A 21252-nucleotide genomic window follows, 5' to 3' on the forward strand; every position below is an offset into this window, starting at 1 on the left:
TGTGGGCGTGGGGCATGCAGGACCCAGGACCCAGGGAGAAGGGTGTGGGTGACCCAAGAGAAGGGTTGGCCTGTTCCTGGCTGGGCACAGTTCCTGATGGCACAGGTGTCCCTGCTGAATGGGGTCCAGTGTGGTAGCCACCAGCCACAAAGAGTTACTTAAATTTACATGAATGAAAACAGAAACTGACAATTCAGGGCTCGCCAGCCCTATTTCGAGTGCTTAGCAACCTATGTAGCTAATGGCTCCTGTACTGGATCACACAGATTCAGAACATTTCCATCATCTCAGAAGGTTCTACTGGAGAGCGCAGCTCTAGACTCTAGGCAGAACGGGACACTGACTTGGGGATGGAGTAAAATCACAAACCCAGAAGGCGAGTGGTCCACGCCCCCCAGCCCCAGATCCTGAGTGACATCTGAGAGCAGGACACTGCTCCTACTGGGGCGATATCAAAAGGCGGGGTCCCACGCGGCCGGGGTGGGGAAAGGCCTTGCGAGGCGTGTTAACTGAATCAGTGCTTGAAGAGCAACTTCTCTTTTGCAACTCTTGCTGGTCTGACAGGCTCCTGCAGAATTACATCACTTCCTAAAAAACAGGCAAACACCTCTCCTTCAAGTTAGCACCGACCCAAACAAGCAGGAAACAGGAAATGTTCACGTTTCAGTGGGACTGAAACTGCGCGCAGCAGCATCACGATGCCGGGGCGCGCGCCCCCCGAGGCTCCGCGCGCCGCCCTTCTCCTCGCCGTGGTCCTCGCGGCCCTTGCCACCCGCCCGGCGCAGGGTAAGCACCCCTCGGCTTTCCACTCCCGGCGAGGAGGACGAGGAAGGCTTGTCTGGTACCCGAGGCTACAGAACTCTGCCGGGGAGCGTAACACTTAGAAAAACCTAAGCCTTACTGTGAAAAAAGTGGAGGAAAGTCTAGCTGTCTTTTTGTGGGGGGAGGAGGGAGGAGGGACTTGGCTTCGTTCTCTGCCGGCTGATCCAGCTGCAGTTCGCTCCTGGAATTTAAGCTCCCCGCAGTCTTTGTTTTCCAAGATGTAATTTACCGGTCCCAGTCATTTACCGGCTTTAATGGGCATATAAAGAAAATGACCAACTCTTTGGCAGTTCCTGGAAAAGACCGTTTCAATCAGCTGAAACAGAGAAATCATGAATTAACTTTTAGTAATGTGGGCTGAGAAGTCTGCTGGTTCCAAAAAGTCCTGGAAAAACTGGGCTATGGAAATTTAGGACTGGAAAGTAGACTAAAGAAACACCATAAGTTAAAAAAAAAAAAAAGTAAGCAGGAAATTGTCTGAGGAATCCCCAGGCATCCATTCCAACTTGTAAGGGCTTTCATCAGCTTTCCTTTGATCTTGTTACCTTGGGAGAGATTTTCTTTGTGTTGATTGTGACTAATGAAGCTTTGGTTTTAAAAAGTTATGTGATTGTAGTGAATCAAAGGTATCAGAAAAGACAAAGTATTAAATCTCATAGTGTTGAGCTAAGAGAAGCATTTGACAGTTGCTACAACCAGCACAGTCACTCCCTGCTTCTTACCCTTGTGTGGATTCGCTCTTGGGTAAACGAACTGGTTGCAGGTGCTTCCCGTCAGTGGACACCTCCTGCTGCTAGCTCGGAACAGCACTGGACCCACAAGGAAGGTTCTCAAGCTGAGGTTCTTTAAATAGGATGTGGGGAGGGGCAGCAGACACTACCTCACAGACAGATAACCTCCTGGAGATTAGAAGTCAGCACACAACCACCCCACCCTACCAATCTCCCTTTCCCTGGGTGTTCCCAGCGTGGTCTCTAGGGTTCCAGGTGGAGACTGGAAAGGCCAGCCATTCCAACTGGAGAGAGATTTGGTTGAAATTGAGGGTCATGTTCAAAATGAGTTTGGTGGACGCTGTGCTTTTTAATGCGTAAAGTTTTGGAGCAGGTGTGCTGCGCGCTTAGTCTCTCAGTGCTGTCTGAGTCTTTGTGACCCCATGGACTTAGCCCACCAGGCTTCTCTGTGCATGAGGATTCTCCAGGCAGGAATACTGTAGTGGGTTGCCATGCCCTCCTCTGGGGGAATCTTCCCAACCCAGGGATCAAACCCAGGTCTCTCTCATCACAGGCAGATTCTTTACTGTCTGAGCCACTCCCTTCCCCATTTGGAGCAGGAAGGGAGCTTAAAGATGATGCTCAAACTGTACTGAGTGTTTAGCTGTGCTGGAGGTGCAGCTGTACTGGGGGTACAGATGAAGAAACTGAGAGGAGAAAGGTAAGACCCACCGCCAGTCAGCTTTTCTGACTTGGACTCCAGGGTCTTTCCTCTGCAGCCAGGGAATCCACCATGCCCTCTGCTAAAACCTCTGGACCACGTTCCTTTCCCTGACAGGCATCCCTCAGCACCCATGGGAGCAGGGCCCAGCTATCCTTCTTCCCCACTTTTAACTCTCACTGCTACCACACTTGCCTCAAACAGGCTCCTGAGAGTGATATTTAACCTTAGCTGAGTACTTTTCTTGAGCGCCTGAAAATGATGGAACCAAAGTGTCTGCAGTCCAGGAGCTGCCAAAGGACTAGTGAAGAGACTCAGTGCAAGGTCTCCCTCTGGGCTCTGTATGTGATCGTGGCCCTTCTCTTCACAGAGGTGGCTCCTCACTCGTGGCCCCTGGCCTCTCCCTGCAATCTCCTTTCCACAGCATCTCCTTGAGTCTCTCCTGCTCCCCCGCCGCAGCCCCAGTCACACGAAATGGAGCGTGTGTTCCAGGCCTCTGTGGCTTTGGCTGCAAGTGATGACAGGTTCCTTTTTTTTTTTTCTTACAAGTGGATGCCTGTGTACTCTTAAAAGGCTCAGACGGAATGTAGCCTCGTTGCTGGTGTCTGTCTCACTGCCCCTTCTGTGGCACCCTGCCTGTTGTGCCCCCATAGACCTGCTGCTGCTGCTGCTAACCACCTAGAATCATACCCAGGCCTCCCTCCAGGCTGTGAACACCTCCAGGGAAAAGAAAATTCCCTTTTGTTCATCTTTGATTTCCTCCAATCTTGTAAGGGGTCAGCATAAATTAGGAACCCGGTGGTTGTTGAGAAATACTGAAATCATCCTAGAGTGGGTGTGAGACTGATCACTAAAACCGATGAGCTCCTGAAGGCAGGTAATGTTAGGATGTCAGGAGAAGGACGAGGTGAAAAGTTGCATTTGAGGGGAGCACGGGGCTTGTCTGGGTCAGCCTACCCTCACTGGGCCCTGTCTCCATTCTCAGTGCCTGAAAATGCAAAAATGCCCACTTGCAAGCAGCTGGATAAACCAGAGCTTATTACTTTGAGATTAGCCGAGGGAAAGGCTGTTCTTAATTAAGGACTGAATGAATATACATTGTAAAATTAAGTAAGATATATATCCTTTTGAGGGGCTTCCCTGTGGCTCAGTAGTAAAGACTTTGCCTGCCAGTACAGGAGACGTGGGTTCAATTCCTGGGTTGGGAGGATCCCCTGGAGAAGGAAATGGCAGCCCCCTCCAGTATTCTTGCCTGGAGAATTCCATGGACAGAGGAGCCTGGTGGCTACAGTCTATGGGGTTGCAAAGAATCAGGCACAACTTAGTGACTAAACAGCAACAACATATTCTTTTGGGCTAACGGTGTCTGAGTGTCACATGCGTGCATGCTAAGTCGCTTCAGTTTTGTCCAGGTGATCTTCCCGACCCAAGGATTAAACGGGCTTCTCTTGTGCTTCCTGCATTGCAGACAGGTTCTTTACTGCTAGTACCACCTGGGAAGCCAAGTGTCATAGTTACATCTAAGTATTTCCTTGAATTCTTCAAAAACTATCACGGAGGTGTTTGGTAGAAGACTGCAGTCTACCAAACAGGCTGATTCCTCTTTGCAAGCATAATCCAGGTTTATCTCACATCAAAGGTGCGACATTATCTAATACCTGCCGTTACCTGAGACCAGCACCATTGCTGCTGAGTCAGCATCTTTGAATCTTTTGCTTTATATAGCTATAGAGCCTGGTACAGAATGGATTACTGTCTCAAGAGAAGTCATCCACTTAGAAGTCACCAGGGGAGAAATGAGAAAACAGCTTTTCTGGGATTTTGACCAAACAGATGAGAACAGTTACAGAATAGCTCTGGGCCTAGGGATCTTGGCCAGTGTCGGATGCTAAGAAAGCTCAGAACGAAGGCAGCGTTCTGCCTGCGGGAGGAAGGGCCACCTTGTTCCTAATCCTGTGTCCTGCCAGTGTCAGCGTAACACTGTCAGAAAGTTCAGAGCAACTTCCCAGATACCGCTGCTAAAAGCAGAGTGGTCTCTGGAAAAAAAGAACTGAGAGGCATGAGGCAGGAAGAAGGCAGCTATAAATGTTTTGATGGCCAAAGTTAAACACTGGGTTTGATGGAGAGGACTGGGAGGTTTTCTGGGCTGTTTCAGAAGAGTAAAGATCATGTAATGATTGGATGAACCTTGAGAAGGGGAGAAAGAATAGAAGAAAGTTCTAGTTGCATAAATGAAACTAAACTTTCTGAAACTGCTCTTGTTTCAATGACTGTGGGGCTGCCATGTGCTATTTCCTGGGACAGTCCCCGTACTAATAATGATGATGGCCAACAGAGATAGCGCTCAGTATATGCCTGTTCTGAACACTGTACATGTACCAGCTCATTTGATTCCTTTAATGAATGTTATCTAGTGGGTACTATTATTGCTGTTTTTCAGAGGAGAAAACTGAGGCACAGAGGGGTTAAATGACTTGCCCGAGGTCACACAGCTAAGTAGTGTATCTGAATAAGATTTAGCCTCATGAGTCCATGCTCTAACAAGATGCCATGTTGCCTCTGGTTTTGAGGCTCTGCCAGGCTGTGTGTGTAACTTTCAGGTTTGGAGAAATCTGTCTCTGGTGCCTTCCTGCCTGTAGGTGCGTCACATCAGCTGTTGGCTGGGCTCTAAGACTGTCACACTTGTGGCCGTGTGTGTTTGGTTGGACTGGAGGCGGGCTCACAGGAAAAGGGACAGAGGAGTTGGGTTGAACTTTGGCCTGTGGAGGGGAAGGGAGGGGCCGAAAGGTACAGGGTCAGCAACAGAGAATCAGAAGTGAGTACAGTTAAGACCAGAAGCGGGAAAAACAGAATGTTGAAGTCACCGGGTAAGAGGCTGCAGGGTGTGGGAAGCAGGGAGAGGAAGCACAGCCTTCATCAGGTGTCAGGCCGAGTCACTGTGGGAGAAACCTGCTGAGATCTGACTCCCAGGATCAACCAGCCCTCGGGGGCAAAGAGAGGAAAAGCAGGCCGAGAGAGATTGATTAAGGCTTAAAGTCCTGTGTCTGAAGGCAGACCCAGGAGACCAGAGGAGGGCAAGACCTTGGCTGGGATGGGCCCAGTTCTGTAAAGCAACAACGCAGCCTGTGATCTGCCTGCCTGTGTGTGCTTTGCACCACCCTCAGCTGCTGGCAAGGGTGTGGAGAAGCAGGAGCCCTGCGCCGCCCGTGGGAGGGCAGATTAATGCAGTCATCTCCTGTCGCCTGCTGCTGAAGCTTTTCATTCCAAGAAAATTTGAGAATATAGAATATTCATAAATATATGTGTATATCTATAGTCTTGGTTTTATTTTTTCTTTATGTTCTTTATTCCTTCTTTTATGTCTTTTAAACATATTATTAACTATTTGACCATTTCTGTCTGAAGTTTATGTAGATCAAATCTGGTATCTGTCGACTCCCATCATGATGGAAATCTGGGGGGCCCTGAGGGGAAAACCCAGCACGCAGAGTTGGGCCCACCCTATTTAACAGAACTTCAACTTTTCTGATACATCATCAAGCTACTGTAAATACTTTCCCAGCACAACCGCAGTCCTGTCACCACAAAATACGGTTTGGAAAAACTCGGACAGGGATGTGCACGGGGCTTGAAGAGAGTGGGAGCTTGGACCTGAGGCTTAAACCCCAGCCCTGGGGTGTGGAGGGAGCAGCCCCCAGGGGTCGGCCTCCAAGAGCTGTGTGAGGTGCCAAAAGCTCGTTAAAGGGGCAAGCCAGTAACCAGAAGCAGGTGACCAAAGTGAGCAAAGAGACTGCCAAGGAGCACGAAGCAGACAGAACCAAATTCACAGCCGGGTCATGGGCCAGGGGTCCACAGTGTCAGGATGATGGTGAGGTCAGCCTCGGGGAAGCACTCCTGACTTTGACCTTTGCCAGAATCATTGCAGCTGCTTTTCTTTTTTTCTTTATTTTTTACAACCATGACCTGGTGTTTAAGCTTTAACTTTTGACCCAGTGGGTGGACTGGAACCCCTAAAAGCACTATAGAACCTCTGATATCCCTCTGGGGTTCTGGAAAGTCCTCGTAGGTAGGTAGGTATGGCTGTGAATTTAAATTTCCCCTACAAGCTGTTGTTTTGCTTTATCCATGTTTTCTGGGCCCTGGGGATTGCCTTGCTTTTTTGTGATTTCTTTATACATTCAAGAAATTTCTTATATAGTCAGTCCCCTACGTACAAACCTTCAAGTTGCAAACTTTCAAAGACGCAAACTTGTGTTCTGTCATCATCAGGCATGAGTGAAATTGCAGCTTGCTCTCCATCTCCTGCTGCTGACAATCCTTCAGCTCTACCATCTTCCACCTCCTCTCCCTCCTCAAATCTGCCGTTCACTTGATACCAGCTCCTGTATGCCAGCTATTGTACTGTAATGTGAGATTAAAACCGTTTTCTTTATTCTGTGTTTGTTTTTTATGTATTATTTGTGTGAGAAAATATTATAAACCTATTACAGTAAGTGCTATATAGCTGTTTGTGTTAGTTGGGTACCTCAGCTAACTTTGTTGGACTTATGAACAAATAGGACTTATCAATGTGCTATTGTCAATGAACAAGAACGCTCTTGTTCATATGTAGGGGACTTACTGTATTTCATTTGTATCTCTAGGTGTTGCATATTGGGAGAATTTTTCAGGTTACTTACTATATGAGATTATTGGAAATGGAAACTTTTTTATACAACCATTCTAGAGAACTCTTTGGAAACATTTAGCCAACTGAAGATGTTCATACCCTTACAGCTTCAACAGTCCTCTCCTACGCATATACCCCAGACCACTCACAAGTGTAGAGCAAAGAAGTTGGCTAAGATGCGGAGTGTAGCCTTGTTGGTAAAAATGGAAAAACAGAAACAATCTCAATATCTATTAACAAAAGAAAAATATGAAGAACTTGATATAGAATGAGATTATCATAGAGTAGGTAAATTTAATAAACTGTGGCCAAATGTATAAAGATAAATCAGTCTCAAATGTACTGTTGACCAAAAAAAAAAGAAAAGTTGCAGATTATTATGCACAGAATAATTATATTTCTTTAAAGTTTTAAAAACACTCCAAATTCTGCTTCTATGGCTTAGGGACACAGGCATATTTGAAAAGTATGGGATTGATACAGGCTGACTTGGGGAGAGTAGTTAACTTGAATGAGATCAGGGGAAGGAGGGCTCCAACGATCTACAATGTTGTGTTCCTTTCAGAAAAAGCATGGTGGTCCGGGGTCAGCAAACCAGGCCTCATGGCCCCAGTTCAGCTGTCTTCCTGTTTTTTTCCAACCCTCGAGCTAAGGCTGGTTTTTAATGGTTATATAAAAACAGATAATAGCCTCTATTTGGCCTCTTGGCCCACAAGGTCTAAAACCTTCACTCTCTGGCCCACTAAGAAAAAGTTTGCCAACCCCTGTTCTCGTCATTATGGGGAAATAGAAGAGAATCGGGGTGGGTCCCCTGTTATTTGTTATACTTGTTTCTGTTCTCTTCGGTAGGTGAATGTTCATCATGAAAAGTGAGTTCTTTTCCAGTTCTCCTGGGTCCCTGCTGGCTGTCTGCCCTCTTTTCTTTCCATGGCTTCCAGTCTCTTTGAAAGACAGCCAGCACGTCTTCATTTTCTCCCTCTTCATTCATCTTTCAGCCCCCTGTGATCCGGCTGCCACGGCAAGCACAACACTCAGCCGCTCTGCCCGAGTCAGCAGTGCCTCCTGAGAGCTGAACCCAAACGGCCCGTTTCCGTCTTTATCTTCGGTTTCTCTCTGTAGCCCTTAACGTAATTAATCAGTTATTGAAACCCTCCTCTTCCTTGGCTCTTATGAGGTCATTTTCTTCTTGGTCTCCTGTGAGTCTGGTTGTTCCTTTCAGGTTTGGGGTTGAGATCTTTCTCTTCCACCTGTTCCTTTCATCTTTTTCTTTTCTCTTCTTACTCTTTCCATCATTTCAGGGCCATGTCTTCCATTTTCTTGGCTTCCATCTCAGTCCTTGGCTGATGACTTGCCCCGTATCACTTCCAGTCAGGTCTGAAGGCCCAGCCCCAGTCCTGCATCTTGATCATCTATCCTCCTTGGAGATGTCCCAGGGGCCTTGGGCTCAGCCTGGCCAAAACAGAACTCTTTCTCTACTCCCTGCTGGTTTAAGCCCTTCTTAGCTCTCACCTAGGGTACGTCATCAACTTCTTAACTAGTCTTCTTGGCTTTGTCTCCTCTCCAACTGCATTTCATATAACCTCCAGAATGATGGTTCTCTAACAAAAATGTGATGATTTTTCTCTTGTACTTACCCCTTCAGTGGTTTTGCGTTTCCTTTGGATAGATTCCAGTCTCCCTGGCATCATCACAAGGCCCTTTATAAGCTTGTGCCGAGCTCCTTTCCTGCTGGCCCTTCCCACTGCACATCCCGTGATACATGTACTTGAATGTGCCAAGCTCTGTTGGGCCACAGAGTCTTTCCACGGGGGCATTTCCAGCTGCAATGCCTTTGCAGCCATCATTGCTTGACGAATCCTGAGATTCAATTCAGTGATCACTTCCTCTGTGAAGATCTCCTGAATCCCCCACCCCTAATGCAATGAGTGTCTTCCCCTCCCGAGTCCTCATGACATTCTGTACCCAAACCTGTTGCGGCTTTTATGAAACTGTCATGTGACTATTAATTTGGATGCCGTTGTCCCTGCTTACCCACCGCTTCCCCGGGAAATGGTCTCATTCACCTTTATGTCCCAGAATAGGGCCTGGTGCCTAGCAGGGACATGAATGACGTGAAATTTATTCAGTCGCCCAAGACATACTTGTGTTTCTGACAAAGTTATAATCATTTCAGTAATACAATGTGGTGAAAACTGGATGCATGTGATTTTTTTGTTAATCCAGTTTTATTCTAAAATGTTAACTCTCTCAAATCATTTGGTCCGGGAATCGTTCAGTTCTGGCTCCTCACACCAAACAGGCCACAGCCATTCCTCCTCCTCCTGCGGAGAAAGCTTCATGGCTGCATCCGTGAGTAGTTCCGAGAACGCCTTCTGTCCACCTCCCTCTCAGAATATGGAGGGAAGTTCAGGAGAGAAGCATTGAGTGGCATGACAATTTGCAGAAAATCCAAGTAGTTTTAGAAGTACTTTTGAAAAAAAAATGGAGAATATAAGTTTCGTAGACATGAAATTTCAAGCCAGTAAGAACTGATTTGAAAACTTGAAAAAAAAATTTGTAACATAAAAAGGATGGAAGAGTCTGCCTCAGGTGCTGAGGACATCACAGAAGGACTTCCTGAGAAGTTAAAGAGGTGGTTGGAAAGGAGAGCTATCCACCAGAGTAGGGTCTGATGGGTGGTAGTATTTTTTTTTCCCATAAAACAAAACCAATTAATCTAGTTTGTTTTAGAAATCTGATTTTTTTCTATATTTCTTTATTTTATATAAATTAAAACCATCTTTATTATTTCCTATTTCCCCATTCCATTGTGGTTTTCAGAAACAGGAGTCCAGCAATTAATAGGGTTTGCTGATTCCCCCCCTCCCCCCGACATCACTGTTTATTAATTTAAAATCTATTTATTCTTTTCTAAAAATTATGCTTATTTGTCTATGATTAAGATGGCTAGCCTAGTGGTAAAAAAATGCACCTGCACTGCAGGAGATCTGGATTCAGTCCCTGGGTTGGGAAGATCCCTGGTGAAGGGCATGGCACCCCACTGCAGTACTCTTGCCTGGAGAATCCCATGGACAGATGAGCCTGGCAGGCTACAGTCCAGGTGGTCGCACAGAGTTGGACACGACTGAAGCGACTTCACTTTCACTTTTCACTTTCATGCATTGGAGAAGGAACTGGCAACCCAGTCCAGTGTTCTTGCCTGGAGAATCCCAGGGGCGGGAGAGCCTGGTGGGCTGCTGTTTATGGGGTCGCACAGAGTTGGACACGACTGAACTGACTTAGCAGCAGCAGTAGCAGCAGAAGCAACTTAACAAGCATGCAAGATGGCCAGAAGGCTTCCCAGGTGGCGCTCGTGGTAAAGAACCCACCTGCCAATGCAGGAGACAAAAGAGACTCTGGTTTGATGCCTGGGTTGGGAAGATCCCCAGGAGGAGGGCACAGCAACCCACTCCAGTATTCTTGCCTGGAGAATCCCATGGACAGAGGAGCCTGGCGGGCTATAGTCCATGGGGTCGCATAGAAATGAACATGACTGAGGCGACTTAGCTTGCATGCACGCAAGATGGCCAGATTTAGCAAATAATATAAAACACTCAGATAGATATAAATTTTAAATCAACAAAAAAATTTTAGTATAACTATACCCCATGTAATTTATTGTAAGTATACATATAAATATTACATATTTTTAAAAAATTATTTGTTGTTTACCTGATATTCAAATTTAACAGATGTCCCATATTTTATCTAGTAACTCTATTTATGATTAGATGATCTTTTGCCAAGCAAAGACTACTCCTATTTTGGAGCATCGCTAAACCCAGAGACATATTGACTATGTAGCCAGTTAACAAATATTAGAAGAATATTTAAACTGAGTCCTAGATCAGTCATTTAAATAACAAGGAATTATCACTATAAAAAAAATAATTAAAACAAACAAAAAAATCTTGGTGATAAAGTAGAAGAAATCAGGACTACAAGGGTGGATCCACTTTAAAGCATATTTTGATGTAATTAGTCTCATTAAAAACAAATTGAGAAAAAAGTCATGGGGTATATTAATAAATGCAGAAAGGATGTGGACAGAAGAGAGTGAGGCTAGCACATCAGAAGGTCAACCAGCAGTGTTAAAACTCTGAGGGGGCTTCTCTGGTGGCTCTGTATAAAGAACCCATTTACCAGTGCGGGAGACACGGGTTCGATCCCTGGTCTGGGAAGATCCCTCATCCACAGAGCAACTAAGCCTGTGTGCTCCAGAGCCCAGGGGTCACAGCTTCTGAAGCCTGCCTGCCCTGGAGCCCGTGCTCCGAAACCAAAGAAGCCACCGCAGTGAAAAGCTGTGGCACCACCAGAAACAGTAGCCCCTGCTCTCTGCAACCAGAGAAAAGCCCACGCGACAACAAAGACCCAGCACAGCCGAAAATAAATCAATAAGATTCTAAGAAAAGACGGGTAGAATTGTCATAAAAATAGTACTTATGACCAACCTGAATACTTTTCCATCACTTAAGAATCTTTTTAAAATTTTTAAAAATACTTTTCACACTGCTATATATAAAATGGGTTATAAGGACCTACTGTAGAGCACAGGGAACTCTGCTCTGTATAACCTATATGGGAAAAAAAATCTGTAATGCTCTGTAATAACCTTTATGGGAAAGAAATCTGAAAAAGAGTGGGTATATGTCCATGGATAACTGACCCACTCTGCCGTACACCTAAAACTAACACAGCATTGTAAATCAACCATGCTATGCTATGCTAAGTCACTTCAGTCGTGTCCGACTCTGTGTGACCCCATAGACGGCAGCCCACCAGGTTCCCCGGCCCCTGGGATTCTCCAGGCAAGAACACTGGAGTGGGTATTCTGCCACTAACCTTCGCTGATTTTGCACTGAGTCTGTTCAACCAACTGTTTATTCTTCTTCAAGCATAATGTCAGAAAAAACATCCTGAGTGAATATTTTCACTTATTAAAAGTTGTCCGGTATGTAGTGAACAGAGCTTACAGAGGAATTAAGAGTCCCTCCACCCCTAGTCCTGCTCCCCAGAGAGGGTTCAGTCACTCGGACTTTATGGGGGGAACCCTAAGACACACCTGATTCCAAAGCCAAAGCCAACCAACAGAAAGAAAACCCCAAAAGCTAGAAATGTGAAATCTCATTATTAGAGGTTCTTGTCTTTTCACTCAGTTCCTCTCAATTCCCAGTGTTTTCTTTTTTTAAATTCAGATGCGTTTCTGAGAAAACTGCTGTAGATCCCTTTTCTGTCTCTGACTAAGAACACACTGTGCGTGTTCCTGGAAGGGGGTTGATTGAAGAAGAAGATATCCAACTCTTGATAAAAAGGCGTGATGCCTGTCTAGCACTTTGCCTCCAACTCATCTGGCCTTTCTCCTAAACAACTATTCAATAAACGGCAGCCACCCGGCAGACAGGGCTCCCTGTGCTGCAGAGAGATGGGGGGGCGATGGTGGAGGAGACAGCCAATAAACGAACAAGTACAGGGGAGAAATCACATCAGATAATAAACAGTTCACAGTACTATTTCAAAACCAAGTGAACTGGAGAAGGGACTTGCCCTTGAGAACGTGCCCCATGCTCCCACTGGCATGGTGTCCCAGGGCAGCCTCTGGTCCACGCCAGAGCCCTGACATCAAGGATGTGGTCCGTCTGCTTGGCATCAGTAACCCCTGCATCAGCATAGCCATCCTCCCCCGCAGCCTGGCTGGGGCCTGGGGTGTCTGGTAATGTTGTTTGTTCCTGTTTTATTCCCATTTTGCCCCTGACCACATCACAGTCAGATGTCACAGATGCTGAACAACTGATTAAAAAAAAATAGACTGTTTGACAAGTACATACACAGGTATTTTTATTGTTAAGGTATAGTTGATTTCAGTTCAGTTCAGTTCAGTTGCTCAGTCATGTCCAACTCTCCGTGACCCCATGAATCACAGCACGCCAGGCCTCCCTGTCTATCACCAACTCCCGGAGTTCACTCAAACTCACGTGCATCGAGGCAGTGATGCCATCCAGCCATCTCATCCTCTGTTGTCCCCTTCTCCTCCTGCCCCCAATCCCTCCCAGCATCAGAGTCTTTTCCAATGAGTCAACTCTTTGCATGAGGTGGCCAAAGTATTGGAGTTTCAGCTTTAGCATCAGTCCTTCCAAAGTAATCCCAGGGCTGATCTCCTTCAGAATGGACTGGTTGGATCTCCTTGCAGTCCAAGGGACTCTCAAGAGTCTTCTCCAACACCACAGTTCAAAAGCATCAATTCTTCAGCACTCAGCTTTCTTCACAGTCCAACTCTCACATCCATACATGACCACTGGAAAAACCATAGCCTTGACTAGACGGACCTTTGTTGGCAAACTAATGTCTCTGCTTTTGAATATGCTATCTAGGTTGGTCGTAACTTTCCTTCCAAGGAGTAAGCATCTTTTAATTTCATGGCTGCAGTCACCATCTGCAGTGATTTTGGAGCCCCCAAAAATAAAGTTTGACACTGTTTCCACTGCTCCCCCATCTATTTCCCATGAAGTGATGGGACTGGATGCCATGATCTTAGTTTTCTGAATGTTGAGCTTTAAGCCAACTTTTTCACTCTCCTCTTTCACTTTTATCAAGAGGCTTTTTATTTCCTCTTCACTTTCTGCCATAAGGGTGGTGTCATCTGCATATCTGAGGTTATTGATATTTTTCCTGGCAATCTTGATTCCAGCTTGTGCTTCTTCTAGCCCAGTGTTTCTCATGATGTACTGTGCATATAAGTTAAATAAGCAGAGGGACAATATACAGCCTTGATGTACTTCTTTTCCTATTTGGAACCAGTCTGTTGTTCCATGTCCAGTTCTAACTGTTGCTTCCTGACCTGCATATAGGTTTCTCAAGAGGCAGGTCAGGTGGTCTGGTATTCCCATCTCTTTCAGAATTTTCCACAGTTTATTGTGATGCACACAGTCAAAGGCTTTGGCATAGTCAGTAAAGCAGAAATAGATGTTTTTCTGGAGTCGATTTACATTATTGTATTAGTTTTAGGTGTACAGCATAATGGTTCAGTATTTTTATAGATTATACTCCAAGTTATTACAAGATAATGGGCTTCCCTGATAGCTCAGTTGGTAAAGAATCTGCCTGCAATGCAGGAGACCCCAATTGGATTCCTGGATTAGGAAGATCCACTGGAGAAGGGATGGGCTACCCACTCCAGTATTCTTGGCCTTCCCTGTGGCTCAGCTGGTAAAGAATCTGCCTGCTGCTGGAGACTTGGGTTTGATCTCTAGGTTGGGAAGATCCCCTGGAGAAGAGAAAGGCTACCCACTCCAGTATTCTGGCCTGGAGAATTTCATGGACTGTATAGTCTATAGGGTCGCAAAGAGTTGGACACGACTGAGCCACTTTCCCTTTCTTCACTTTCAGTGGCTGTGATTCCCTGTGTTGTACAATATGTCTGTACTGCTGATCTATTTTATACAGTAGTCTGCCTCTCTTAGCCCCGTATCTCTAATCTGTCCCTCCCCACTTCGGTCTCCTCACTGTAACCACTAGTTTGTTTTCTGTATCTGTAAATCTATTTCTGTTCAGATTCCACGTATAAGCGATATCATACAGCACTCTCGTCTGACTTATCTCACTACGCATCATATTCTCTCGGCTCATCCATGCTGCCGCAGAAGGCGGAATTTCATGCTTTCACGGCTGAGTGGCACCCCACTGTCTACATGTCCCGCATCTTCACCTGTTCGTCTGTTGATGGACACTTGGGTTGCTTCCATATCTTGGCTGTTGTAAGTAGTGCTGCTGTGACGATTGGGATACATGCATCTTTTTAAATTAGTATTTTCTGAATATATACCCAGAGTATATATTGGATATATATATATATAGTATATGCTGGATCACATGGGAGTTCTATTTTTAGTTTTTTGAGAATATTTCATATTGTTCTGCACAGTGGCTGCATCAACGTACGTTCCCACCAACAGTGTAGGAGGGTTCCCTTTTCTCCACACCCTCGTCAACATTTGTTATTTGTAGATTTTTTGATGATGGCCATACTGACAGGTGTGAGGTAGTATCTCACTGTGGTTTTGATTAGCATTTCCTTATAATTAGTGATACTGAGCATCTTTTCTTGTGCCTGTTGGTCATTGTACGTCTTCTTTGGAAACATATCTTCAGGTCCACTGCCCATTTTCTGATTGGGTTATTTGTTTTTTTGATATTGAGTTGTGTGAGCTGTTTATATATTTTGGATATTAATCTCTTGTCAGTCATATCATTTGCAAATATTTTTGCACATTCTGTAGATTGTCTTTGTTTTGTAGGTGGTTTCCTTTGCTGTGCAAAAACTTTTCAGTAATTAGGTCCTATTTGTTTATTTCTTTTGCCTTGAGAGACAGATCTAAAAATATATTGTGGTGTATTCTGAAATCTGGGAGGGTTTGCTTCCAGCTTTGTTCTTTTTCTTCAGGATTTCTTTCATGATTCTGGGTCTTTTATGGTTCCATATGAATTGTAGGATTAGTTGTTCTAGTTCTGTGAAAAATGTCATGGGTATTTTGATAGGAATTGCATTAAACCTGTAGATTATTTTGGGTAGTGTGGCCATTTTAATAGTATTAATTCTTCCAATCCAAGAGTATGGGATATCTTTCCATTTTTTTGTATCGTCTTCAATTTCTTTCATCAGTGTTTTATAGTTTTCAGTGTATAGGTCTTTCACCTCCTTGGTTAAGTTTATTCCAAGGTATTTAATTCTTTCTGATACAATTTTAAACAGGATTTTAGAAAACTTTCTGTTTCTGATAGTTCATTATTAGTGTATAGAAATACAACAGTTTTCTATATATTCATCTTGTATCCTGAAACTTTGCTGAATTAATTCATTAGTTCTAATAGTTTGGAGCTGGAGGCTTTAGGGTTTTTATATAAAGTATCATGTGATCTGCAAGTAGTGACAGTTTTATTCTTTCCTTCCAATTTCAATGCCAGAGTACACCTTATTAATTTTGCTCCCAAAGACGTCTTTCTCTGTAGGGTTCTCCAGTCATCTTTGAAGCGAATAGACTGTCTTCATGAATAACAGCAAATTAAAGTTAATTGAATTATGATTTAACTCAGTAATTTTCAGCCCAGCATAAATACTTAATGGACTCACCTAGGGAGCTTTAATAACATACCATTGCCCAGGCCACGACCTCGGATGTCCTCGGGAACCGGTTTTGAGTGGACCTTAAACAGCACCAGGCGCTGTCAGTGTGCAGAGCGCCGTGAGTTGCCATGGGTGTGACTGATACCTAAACGCAACCCCATGAGGTTGTCTGCGCCACTCAAACCATGGTTCTCAAGGTATGGCCCCTAGACCAGTAGCATGAGCGTTTTATTAGAGGTGAAAGTTCCTGGTCCCATCCCAGACCTGCTGAATCAGAAGCTCTGGGGACAATGTCTAGCCGTGAGTGTTGGGGGGTGGGGGCACCCTCCTGGTGATTCTGGTACACGCTGATGTAGGTGGACTGCTGTGTGGGTAGTCCAGCGGTTACTTTTGCTTGAGGTGAGGTTTTAAGCTCCGGCATGATCTCTCGTTAATGCCTCGAAGTCACATAATAAGGCATGATTGTCACAGCTCTCTCTAGTATATCCAGGCCAGAGGCTCTCAGAGGGTCAAGGCTTCAGCGATGCTTTTTAAACAATCATGTTCTTATGACACAGTGGGCAGCTGCTGGGAGCTGGGAATCCACTCCCTATCCCGATTCTCCTCCGGTTCACCAAGAAGGAACATAGAGAAAGAGGTTGTAGGCTGGGGAAGGTCAGGAGTGGACAGGGTTTGGAGCCATGGTCCTCAAGCTTGGCTGCACATTGGAGTCTGTAAAGGATTCTGAGACCTGGGTTCAGACCGAATACCACAGGTATTCGGATGTACTGACTAGGGCTGGGCTGAAAGGTCCCCAGGTGACTAATACTCAGCCGAGGCTGAGAAGCTGGAGGGTGTCTCAGTTTGGTTTGATCCTGCCTTCCTACGAATCTGGCTCTTTTCCATAGACAGAGGTACAGGGTTAATGGAAAGTGGGTAGGCTTCTTTGGCTTGGTTTTCTTGAGCATCCTGAAATCCTAAATCAAGTTTCTCCACCGAGCAGGACAGCATTTGACTACCTGATACCTGCTCTGTGGGTGTGTGTGTGAGTGTGTGGGTGTGTGTTTCATTTCACTACCTGAATTATAAGATGGTTTCAACCATCTGCGTGTTGGAATCAATGTAAGTGAAAGAATGGGGCATCTGACAGAGGTCCAGTATGCTTCTGACATTCTGAGTTTAATAATATTCTCTCACCAGTGTTATATTTTACGTTGTAATACGAGTGTGCCAACCTTTCAGTGGCTATATAACACTTTCGTTTAAACTTTAAACATGAGAGCTTGATTGTGCATTTGTTCCACTTTCAAAAGGAGAAGTTAGTGAGTTTGCTTCACCAGGAAGCAGAGTCACTTCCACTTGGGGACAAGGTGTGGGGCTGCAACAAGGGGGCGAGGTGCCTGCTTGGTTGCCGAGCTGCCAGGCTCACCTCGGGCATTTCCTCCCTTTGCCCACGTATGAGGATCCCCCCCAGAGTCCTCACCGGATGTCTGAGACACACATCCCAGCTGTGTTTGTATGGATATTATAGTCTTTTGTGACTCTGTGCACTGTCCAGTTATCTGGTAATTTTAAGATTAAAAGTAAAATGAATATTGCAGCTTAATTTCATTGCTTGAATGACCATTCCCATCACCTCCTGTTAATGCTCCATTTTGTGAGGAGAGAGAGAGATGGTGAAAAGATCGCTCTGGGGAGGCTTTGCATGGGAGGCCCCTGGAAGAGGAGAGTCCTAGCAGACCTGCGTTGAGTCCCACCCCCTCCCCCGCCCCCAGCGCTGGCCAGGTTCAAGGTCACATCCGCAGCCCTGCCCACAGCCCTTCTGGTTTCAACAGTAAGTCCGGTTCTTTCTTCCGCTTTCTTCTCTTCTGCACTTTGCCGGCGGCTGCCACTATCCCTTCTCAGGCTTGAACCTCTTTTTTTTCTGCAGCTTCTTCAGTTTTACACTCTGCCCCCACCCCCAGGCCACACCCCTCTTTTCTGAAATACGTCCTCTTGTAGATAGAAAGACAATAATAAAATAGAGAAGTTATACCGGACAGATGAGTCTCCTGGGGAACAGAGAACAGATCAGTCTAGAATGGGAAAACAGACTGGGCGGAGGATGAATAGCGACCTTCCAAGGCCAGTGTGAAGGAGGCCCCTGTGGGACACACAGCATCTCGCAGCTGGGATGCCTGTACCCTTCGTGTGATCACTGTGGGGTGGGCTGGGCTGGTGGCCCCCTTTGGGGCCTTTTAGGAAAGGTACAACTGGAGGAGAAAGAGGCTCTTTCCAGGCCCCACGATGCAAGAAGACATCCATCCAGTCGGCGCTCAGCACAGGAACCGGCCCTGTACATTATGCAGGCGACGCGCTGCAGACTCACTTCCGGAAAGAGTGTGGGTTCGTCCATAGTGGAGGTGGACCTCTGAGTTTCTAAAATGTTGTACTTTTACCAAGAAGCATGGGATGGGAGGATGGCTTCCACAGGAACTCACCACTGACGGTTATGGGCCTGACCTAGTGTTTCCTAGAAAAGGCAAGGTGCAGGGGGCTGTCTGGGCCACACGGTGATCCACTGGTTTAGGAGCTGCTCTCAGCCCGCAGGTCACAGGGGGAACCGCTGTCATGCTTGGGAGAAATTCCCAACCTGCCCTCCTTGGCTCCACTCCCGCCCTGCTCTTGTGACCTCGGGATCCTCTCTGGTCTCCACCTCTGTCCCCCGTGTGACTTACTCCTGGCTAGGGACTTGATCGGAGAAGGCAATGGCACCCCACTCCAGTACTCTTGCCTGGAAAATCCCATGGATGGAGGAGCCTGGTAGGCTGCAGTCCATGGGGTCGCTAAGTGTTGGGCACGACTGAGCAACTTCACTTTCACTTTTCACTTTCATGCATTGGAGAAGGAAATGGCAACCCACTCCAGTGTTCTTGCCTGGAGAATCCCAGGGACAGAGGAGCCTAGTGGGCTGCCGTCTATGGGGTCACACAGAGTCGGACACGACTGAAGCGACTTAGCAGCAGCAGGGACTTGATACGTGGCCCACCCCAGGTTTTCAGCTCCGCCTTTGAGGACATTTGATGCTCTTGGCACAAACTCTTGGGCTGATCCCCAATGTTTTCAACTTTCCCATCAGAGATGCCCTGGGTACCAGCCCTTCCCCAGTGTAGTTTCTGCCAGTCCTCATTGTGTGGGCACTGGGCTGGTGTTGTTGTGGAGTAGATGTTAGGGCAGACCCCCAAGAGTAGTTTGGCGCTGCACGCTCGCCCTCTCCCCACTCTGGAGATGGTGCTGCACACGAGCAAACTGGCAGGTGTGCTGGTGTGACTGTGGCCATGGGAAACACAAACTTCCAAACAAAGAAAGGACCTGAGTCCCCGTCAACAGGAATAGATGGCGATACAGCAAATAATGGGAGGAAAAGGCAACTCTCTAGATACAGACATGGAATAATCCTCAAAATCTAATTTTAAGTGAAAAAAAAAAAAAAAACCAAGGGGCAGCACACTATATAACGTTTGCTACCATTTGTGTTAAAAAAGGAAACAGGAAATGATACTTATACTAGTATATGCAGAGAGTTTTCTGGAAGGCAGCAGGAAAGAGTGGTTACCTCTGGGGAAAACTGAGGAAAGGGTGTCGTGAAGCGTCCTCTCTCAACTTAGCGCTGTGTTTGCAGCGCCTGTCAAAAAGTCAAACTGAAGACAAGATAAATGCTTCCGAATCAACACAGAGATGTGGAACTAGAGGGGAACTTGGGGAGATAGAGACGAGCCTAGAACATTTAGCCAATCCTTAGTTGTACAGATTAGAACATTTAGCCATTAAGGGGATTTACCAAATCCCCATAATTGCTGAGTGAGTAGAGCCCCACGGTCATGGGCAACCGTGCTCAAGGGTGGGCAGCCTCACAGCCCTGTGGGTCACCTGCACTCCTGCGTTCACAGACGCACTGTCTACAGTGACCAAGACGTGGAGACAGCCTCGACGCCCATCGCTGATGAGTGCATAAAGAAGACATGGAACATCACTCAGGCACGAAAAAGAAGATGCCATTTTCAGCAGCATAGGTGAACCTATAATGAAGATTATTTATTGCCTTAAGTGAAATAAATCAGAGAGAGGAAGACAAATATTTTATAATATCACTTACACATGGACTCTAAAATATGACACACATGGACCTACGTACAAAGAGAAACAGACACAGACTTATGTGCCAAGGGTTATGGTTGCACAGGCTTATGGTTGCCAAGGGTTATGGTTGCACAGGCTTATGGTTGCCAAGGGGGAGAAGGGGAGGGGAGGGAAGGAAGGATTGGGAGTTTGGGATTAACAGATGCAAACCATTATACATAGAATGGATAAACAGTAAAGTCCTACTACATTGAATATCCAATTATAAGCCATAATGGAAAAGAATATTCAGTTAAATTCAGTTCAGTCGCTCAGTCATGTCCGACTCTTTGCAACCCCATGGACCACAGCACGCCAGGCCTCCCTGCCCATCACCAACTCCCGGAGTTTACTCAAACTCATGTCCATTGAGTCAGTGATGCCATCCAACCATCTCATCCTTTGTTGTCCCCTTCTCCTCCCGCCTTCAATCTTGCCCAGCATCAGGGTCTTTTCAAATGAGTCAGTTCTTCACATCAGGTAGCCAAAGTATTGGAATTTCAGCTTCAACATCAGTCCTTCCAATGAATACTCAGGACTGATTTCCTTTACGATGGACTGGGTTGGATCTCCTTGCAGTCCAAGGGACTCTCAAGAGTCTTCTCTAACACCACAGTTCAAAAGCATCAGTTCTTCAGTGCTCAGCTTTCTTCACAGTCCAACTCTCACATTCATACATGACTACTGGAAAAACCATAGGCTTGACTAGATGGACCTTTGTTGGCAAAGTAATGTCTCTGCTTTTTAATATGCTATCTAGGTTGGTCATAGCTTGTCTTCCAAGGAGCAAGTGTCTTAATTTCATGGCTGCAGTCACCATCTGCAGTGATTTTGGAGTCCCACCCCCCACCAAAAAAAAAAGGTCTGTCACTGTTTTCATTGTTTCCCCATCTATTTCCCATGAAGTGATGGGACTGGATGCCATGATCTTAGTTTTGTGAATGTTGAACTTTAAGCCAACTTTTTCACTCTCCTCTTTCACTTTCATCAAGAGGCTTTTTAGTTCTTTGCTTTCTGCCATAAGCGTGATATCATC

The 21252-nt window shown here is 45.9% G+C and overlaps 1 protein-coding gene across 2 annotated transcripts in view; it reads left to right on the forward strand.

Annotated features, from left to right (window-relative positions):
• Positions 1-334: 334 nt before the first annotated feature.
• Positions 335-21252, forward strand: part of TMEM154 (transmembrane protein 154) — a 52267-nt gene continuing 31349 nt past the window's right edge. The window contains exon 1 of one of the 2 annotated variants that reach the window (XM_070768989.1): positions 335-786. In XM_070768989.1, coding sequence (XP_070625090.1) covers positions 699-786 — 88 coding nt within the window. In that variant the 5' untranslated portion in view covers positions 335-698. The remainder of the gene's footprint in view (positions 787-21252) is intronic. The other variant, XM_019978027.2, reaches the window with a different exon arrangement.

The sequence above is a fragment of the Bos indicus genome, chromosome 17, assembly GCF_029378745.1.
Source record: "Bos indicus isolate NIAB-ARS_2022 breed Sahiwal x Tharparkar chromosome 17, NIAB-ARS_B.indTharparkar_mat_pri_1.0, whole genome shotgun sequence".
Classification (NCBI taxonomy): domain Eukaryota; kingdom Metazoa; phylum Chordata; class Mammalia; order Artiodactyla; family Bovidae; genus Bos; species Bos indicus.